This window comes from Alnus glutinosa, chromosome 14 (genome assembly GCF_958979055.1).
Source record: "Alnus glutinosa chromosome 14, dhAlnGlut1.1, whole genome shotgun sequence".
Taxonomy (NCBI): domain Eukaryota; kingdom Viridiplantae; phylum Streptophyta; class Magnoliopsida; order Fagales; family Betulaceae; genus Alnus; species Alnus glutinosa.
The window spans coordinates 16288279-16296154 of NC_084899.1; the positions used below are offsets into that span (position 1 = coordinate 16288279).

The window sequence follows — 7876 nt, forward strand, 5'->3', positions numbered from 1 at the left end:
ATCTAAAGCTTTATTGTGAAACAGATCTGAATGAAGTCCCTTATCCGGAATCCTGAAAATATGACACTACCAAACGTAGGGATTAGAATCTTCTATAATTTCAAAGAAATTACATATATCAATGATGAAGATTTTATAGAGATAAGTTTTTTGTCATATGGTTAAGAGACCGAGCAAAAAGTAGATAATCATTTGTTTAATAAAAATTCAAAGAGTGAAATATCTCAATGGAGTCTTCAGGAAAATTAATTATGTTGATTTTCTTGAGATTGAAATTTTTTTTGTCAAATTTTGTTAAAGAAAATCTTGACGTTTGTTTTTGCATATTGGTTGATCGGATTGTCACGTTAATATTGTGAAATAATTATAGAATAAAAATATGATACATAAGCATTTCCTCATGATCAACATTATAATAAAATAAAATGTACGTCCTACTCACGCTACCAAAGTGCAGTTTCGACGTATATGCTGATTTATCAATAAACCATGCACATATTTGAACAAATTAAAAAGTATACAAATGGGTTTGGCCTTTCTCACCTTCATCTTTTTCTTTTAGGCACCCAAATGGATGCTGTTGTCATTGGCCTTGACTTCCAACACAAGGCCAACCTGCATTTCTCATGTTTCACCCAATACCCCCCACTGTACAAGCTCACCAAGGACTTGGCTTGAGAAATATTGAAAGAAGTCACTGGGATTCTCCTAAATCCCTTCAACGAACCAAATCCCTCTCTCCACAACATTCTCTTCTCCTCATCAAAGGGAAACTGCTTTAAACAATCTAAAATCCTAATCCCCAGAAACTCCTTCTCTATCAATCTTAACCCCATTTTGTACACCCCAGAATAGCTGTTGACCAGTGACTCTGCAAGTGCAGTGTAATGGTGAAGGGCCTCAAAGAAGAACTCTACAAAGGACATGGATGGGATTATGCCAAAATTGAACAATTCTTCTTGTACTAAAATAACAATCTTAGGACACAATTTGATCACACCATCAAGGAATGTTTTGACCAATGAAAAACTTCTGTTGGGCATGTGAAGTTGGTGGATCATGCAATTGGCTATGAAAGTATTGCCAACTTCCATCCTTTCCAAATCTTCTTCTCTTTCCATCACCATCTGATCAAAAATGAAGGGCAGGTTGATTGAATCTGCGTACTCTCTCAGCCTGCTTCCTGTCTGTTCAACAAGTGCAGCATTTTTCTTCTCCACTATGATGGCTGTTAATCTGAAGACAGTAGTATCCTTCCTCATTGCAAGCTCAACCATCAGAGGCGGCCATTGGATCCCTTCCATAATGTCGAAATCAATGACATGAACCTCGCGATCGGCTAGTGTCGCCTCAATGATTGCTTGATTCGCTGTGAAATGCGCGAATTTCACATATGGAGAGAGTTCCTGGAGAATCTGAAAGGCAAAAATGGAGTTATTGTGTTCAGCTACATTTTGAGATTTCTGAGATACCGTGCAAACCGCCCCCTCCAGACAGGTCGGGTAAAGCTCGTGCCGCATTTTGAGGGCGTCAATGCTCATGTAATGCAGGCCTTGAGTGAAGAAAAGAGCCAACCTCTTAAACAAGTCATGTCCATAACCATTCTCTATATCAATTAAGAGATCGTTAAGCTTCTCAACCACAGCTGAAGCAAGAGGCCAGTTTTGTGCTTCAACAGCTTCAGCTCCCATCAAAAGCATATCGGTCAAGCTGCTTTCTTGCATCGGTTCTTCTTCTTGAAGTCCCCTTAAAGGGGGATTTGCTTGTGTCGATACACTCACGTTTTCTTGGTTTTCTTCATTCATTCCACGATCATCTGATCCAATTTCTAATGCGCTCTGATCAAGATCCATTACTGTATCTTGACAGATGGTATCAAAGTCCAGCAGCTGATCTTCCTCCAGTTGGAGCAATCTTTCCAGGCAGTCGTCATCGTCAATTGCACCATCTCCAATGGTGTTCGGGGAGAAAAAATCTTCCGTTTCAAAGGAAAAAGCAGCTTCCAAGCTACATTCATGGAGTTCGTCAATGTAACTGGGGTTGAAGAGGTAATCAATCGGCTCATACTCCATCGAATTCATGGAACTGATAAAGCTTAAGAATTTACATAAAATAAATTCTGGGTTCGAAAAGCTAAGGCACAACACTTATTTAGTAGCTTTCTTTTAGGTGCAGATAAGAATAAATAGAATGGACCATGGTATTTGAAAGATGGGAGACTCTCTTGATCAATGGTATATGCCAAGAGTGATTCGAGATAAGCAATTAATTAAGTATGAACAATTCTTGTAGCATGCAAGTATATACTCAATGAAAAAGACCGACCGCCTAAATCACACTTGCTATTTTGTTTCACTAGGCTGTTAACTATTTCATTACAAGTACTTGATGTGACTTGGCCTCTATTTCATAGTTATGACAAATTCCTTCATTTTTTTCACTAATACGAAGCAAATTAAGTTTTTTTTTTTTTTTAATATTTTTTTTTTATTAATTAAAAGGCGGGAAGGAGTCAATTTAAGCCTTTGCAAAGAGTGTTATCCAACGCTTCCTTGTGAGTGAGTAAGTGGGTAGTGACTGCGACAAGTAGTCGTTTTAGGACGAGTCCCCCCCGATATAAGGCGAATTAGTTGCCACGTCACAAGGAGAATCAGATCCGATTCTAACCACCTTAGCATATGAACTGCCACCAGTGTAATTATCGCCTTTAGGCGTGACCATTGGGATTTCTGCGCTACGAAATATTTGTTTAAGTTATAATTACTGTTTTGAAAGGCGAGTTCCTCACCACAATTCTACTAAAGTGCAAGTTGATAAGGTCCTTTTTTAATAGCATCTATTTAACGAATTACTACAAGTGGGTCGTTCGAGCCTGTGACAACTAAGAAGAATTGGGGGGGGCGAAATATTTGTTTAAGTTATAATTACTGTTTTGAAAAGCGAGTTCCTCACCACAATTCTACTAAAGTGCAAGTTGATAAGGTCATTTTTTAATAGCATCTATTTAACGAATTACTACAAGTGGGTCGTTCGAGCCTGTGACAACTAAGAAGAATTGGGTGGGGGGGGGGGGCGGGGGGGGAGGGGAAGGAAGGAAGCAAATTAAGCTTGATCTTTCGGTGTGCAAGATATAGATGGATTTATGGATGCATTGGTTGGGCCATATTAGGCCAAGTACAATGGATAAGACAAATTTCTCTCCTTCCTATGCAAATCCCTTAACCAATGGGGAGCTTCTTGACTAGTGTAGTCCATTTAAAGTTTAAACAAATTAACTTTTTAATTTGGATTTAATTGTTTGGAAGTTTTGATTAAAGACAATGAAGGGAAGCGAATCTTCTGTTAATTTTGTCATTATCAGACGGTCGTCGTCCCTGCTAATTGGATACATTGTAAGAGTTCTGTTTAGGGTTTAGAACAAAGCAGTTCTCATGCACTTTGGGCATTATAATTTTTGTCTTGTTAGACGTCACTAATTAATTAATGTCTAATAATATTATTGGAATGAAGAATTATGTCATATAATGACAAATCTAACCAAGTGGCGTCGCTTTAATGTAACACCAACAACCAACTTCAATCAATCCTATTTGTATTCAGCTGCACAACCTTAGTATTTGACTGAAAAAGGAAAATAACTATGGAAATGTTGAAAGATATTCATCAATTTTCTTTTTCTTTCTTTCTCTTTTTCACTCTAAATCGTTATAGATACGGTACGATTGGCTATACTTAAATGAATAGATTTATCATTTTTTTATCAGTTTAAACTTTTGAAATAATTGGTGATTTAAAATGGTATCAGAGCACAAGTCATAAATTCATACATTAACTATTCAATTTACCCAATTTTAGTTAAATATGTTAGGGGTGTTGAACTCATTTGTTGATGGAGAGTTTGAACCCACGTAAGCGAGAGTGTTAAAGTATTATTTAAATTATTAAATTCATAATTTTTATCAATTTAAACTTTTAAGATAATTGATGATTTAACATGATTATGATATCCTGATAGGAATAAAATGAGGGTGAGATAGGTTTGATAGTTGAGTTGATTATGATTAGATTATTTTTATTATTAATTTAGGTGTCATTCTAGGATCAGGATCCTCTACAATTTTTCAAAGAAATTTGAAATTCTTAAATTTCTTTGAAATCAAGCTGTTTTTTACAATAAAATGACGTGAAAAATGCTACATATTAAAGATATGATATGTTAAAAATGAAAAAATAAAAAATCATTCCAAAAGGTTTTTTCTTACACTTTATGTCGTATAAAAGCTTTGAGCAAAAAATTGTTTTTCAATTTAGTAAAAAAGAAGCATATTTTCAAAAGTGAAGAAAAATCATTTTGGAAATTTTATTTTTTATTTTTTTTATTGTTAACATGTCATATCTTAATATATAGCATTTTTCACGTCATTTTGATGTAAAAAACGGCTTGATTTCAAAGAAATTTGAGAACCTCAAATTTCTTTGAAATTGTAGGGGATCTTGATCCATCATTCTATTGTACGTACTTCATTTAAAAGTTAGAAAATGTATTTGTCAAATTGTAGTATTCTCCTACCCGGGTGGAGTTTTGTGATCTTTTTTTACCCGAAATGAACTATTGTGGTCTCTCCTACTTAAAAGAAGCTACCATTATTTCACCCATACAGTCTCTTAATCGAGTGAGTTTCTAGGTCTCAAAAGCTTTAAAGAACCGATCATCATCTTCCCTTAGAATTTGAAAAACAGTAACTTGAAGTATCCTTAAAGGGATGCCGTTGATATCCTTTGAGTTCTCCATTGGTTAGGATTTGGTAGTTGGATTAGTTTGATAAAATTTTATTTAAGGTGGCAGACTGATAGCAGATAGGTTAGCTTTGCTTAATTTTTAATTTTTTTTTTTTTTTTTTTTTTTTCTAATAAATTAAAGGAAAAGGTGGGTACTGGCCACTACTGGGTTTGCTTATTTTGGTTGGTTGTGATTGTTTTTATCGGTGGTGGTCTGTGCTCCTACCACACGATTAGCAGCTTCCTTGCACAATTATTACGTTCCACTCTTGTAGTCCCAGTTGAAAGGATATATATATATATATATGTATATCTTAAATACATAGCCAATTTTCGCTAGCATGTTTCGGTGTAAAATATTTTAAGAAAAAGTTTATTTATTTATTTATTTATTAAGTGTTTGGCGCGGTGTAAAATATTGATCGACCAACCTAAAAATGTTTTCGGTTGATCAAGGAAAATAACATTTATGAAACGTAAAACAGTTTACGCTCTTCATCTGCGTAAACTATTTCTTGCCGCTCTTCTACACCTCTTGGCGAGTTATTGTGACCGGGCCTCTTATGAGGCTTAGTTACCTGTCTGAGCAGATTTTGAGTTGCCTGAAAACCTGCTATGGCAGGTGAGTCCCACAACGGCCCTCTCACAATTATCTGTCCAAATTACAAGTAATATGAGCAAAAAACTGCAATTAAGGACAGAGTCAGAAACTATTATGGCCAGGGACTAAAAACATTTTGTTGATAGGGGCCAATAAGCTCTTTTTTTTTTTTTTTTTTTTTTTTTTTTACCTTAATTTTTTTGTTCTTAAGAATTGGAGGGAGGATGCATGGCTTATACCGTTCCCTGTACTCCGTTCATGATTGCAGTGGATCTCAATCCCACTGTTAGGGACCTTCTATTCTCATACAAGTTCTTCCTCTACAGCTCATTTTCGATGTATCTTTCTTTCTTGCAACTTCTCAGATTATATGAGAGCATAAGAAATATTTGTTGATTTTCTGTACGAGCTAAACATCAAAAAACGTTTTCAGCTAAATCATTTTTCTAAATTTTTTTTTTTGTATGAGTCAAAAGCTGTAAAATCATTTTTTAGAAAAATAATTTCAGCTAAAAACATTTTACGCTGAAAAACACAAGGCCTCAATGAATGATGAGGTGAGCCTGTTTGGCAACCTACTCTTTTTTCCTTTCTATTTTCTTTGAAAAAAAAAAAAATCAAACTCATTTCTTCACATTATCAAACAATTTTCTTCATTTTTCTCTTAAAAAATCCTTTCACCTTTATAGCATATAAATCAATTCTTTATTTATTTATTTATTTATTTTTTTTTTTAAAAAAAAAGTCATGCAAACTTCTTTTTTCACATTACCAAACAACTTTCTTAACTTTTCTATAAAAAAAAAATTCAAAAAATCTTTAGATCTTTATATTACATCAATCAATTCTTATACTACAAAAAAAATAAAGGGGTAATTACATTTTCCCCCCATAAACTACCAAAAAATGCGTGATGCCCCCATGAACTACCAACTCGACCAAAATAGAGCATTCAACTACCAAAGATAACCATTTTCCCCCCTTCCGTCAGTCACACGCCGTTTTACCCTCATTTTCTTCCTCTTTTCCCCCTATGAACTACCACCATCTTCCTCTTTTCCCCCCATAAACTACCATCATCTTCCAACATGCCCCCATATAAAACGGCACATGACTCGTTGACCGTTTGTTTTAACCCCTTTGACTGACGGAAGGGAGGAAAATGGTTGTCTTTGGTAGTTGAATGCTCTATTTCGGTCGAGTTGGTAGTTCATGGGGGGCATTGCGCATTTTTTGATAGTTCATGGGAAAAAAGGTAATTACCCCAAAAATAAAGGCATTTTGCATCGTTTGAGTAGTAATGCGAAATGCTCCAAAAACGACGTTATTTGATTCTCGTCGTCTCTATTACATCGCTTGCTAAATGACGTTAAACATATAGTTGACGTCAAATAACATTAAAAATTAATATAAGTGTCACAAATGTAATAATTATTACTAATCATAAAAACAAATAGTGAGACCCTATTATTATTATTATAACCTTTTTTTCCTTTATCTCAACGTACAGCGGATCGATCGGATGTGCTGTTGGAATATTTCAAGACAGAGTAATTAAACTAATAATTCCAGGGCTAAGACAAACATTCGCCCTTCCAATCTTTCATACCTGATTAGGGATTAGTTGTTAATTAATCATCTCTTTCCGCGCTTGGCGTTCTTGCAGTCTTATGCTTCGACATTCATGTGCCCGTACAAGTCAATAACCACAAATAATTCTCCCTGATCCTGACAAAAATCATTACAATAAACAACTCCCGAAGCTTATTACGAGTGTGCCGTCGCCGGTTATACTCTTCTGCTCAGATTTTGTTGCCTTTCAATCTGTAACACTCAAAATATCAACAAAAATACAAAGATTTTATTAGACTTGCGTACGTCATCCATGTGTCATGCACGCAGCATATTCTCTTATATATGATAAATCGTATTAAACTAATTAAACCCTGATTGCTGGCCTCAACAGTTCTATAAATTTACTCCATTTTTTGTATGTATTTGCTTCAGCGTCCACACTCTGCTGGTTTTGAGTGGTGACATGAATTACCCTGTCATTTCAAGATTAATTTGGATAATATATTGGGTGCCTGATAATCCTCTCCCATTGCACTAGCTATTTGGCAGCCAATAGCCCTCTGGTGTACATAAACCAGTAAAGACCATCTAGAGTGGTAGTTCAATGGTTCAAAAAAAAATTTTAGAGTGGCCGCTTAGGTATATATTAAGGCATGGTTTCAAATTTTGCAATTAGAATCTCTATGCTTGCTTAGTTTAAATCACCATAGTTTTTATTGATACCTTGGTGGAGTTGGGTCAAGTTATGGCTTAAGTTAGATTTGAGAGAGCGCTTGCGATTCTCACCGTCTGGGCCTCTCTTATGCGGCTCCCAATGAGTAGGTGCTACTATGATTACGCCAATATAGAATAGCTACTATTAGTCTCCCCAAACTGCCCTTTTGAATAGGGGGAAAAAAAAAATCAGTAAAGTTGATTGAT

General features: G+C 35.2%; 1 protein-coding gene across 1 annotated transcript; it reads right to left on the reverse strand.

The window, feature by feature from the left end:
- Window positions 1-399: 399 nt before the first annotated feature.
- LOC133856578 (protein NODULATION SIGNALING PATHWAY 2-like) lies at window positions 400-2083 on the reverse strand. The gene has a single exon (XM_062291637.1). It carries the CDS (start codon window positions 2079-2081, stop codon window positions 546-548), a length of 1536 nt encoding a protein of 511 aa, XP_062147621.1. The 5' UTR covers window positions 2082-2083; the 3' UTR covers window positions 400-545.
- Between the last annotated feature and the right edge of the window lie 5793 nt (window positions 2084-7876).

What these genes read in the sequence shown, in the direction of transcription:
- LOC133856578 (XM_062291637.1), bottom strand. Translation starts at nt 2,081, where the DNA reads ATGAATTCGATGGAGTATGAGCCGATTGATTACCTCTTCAACCCCAGT.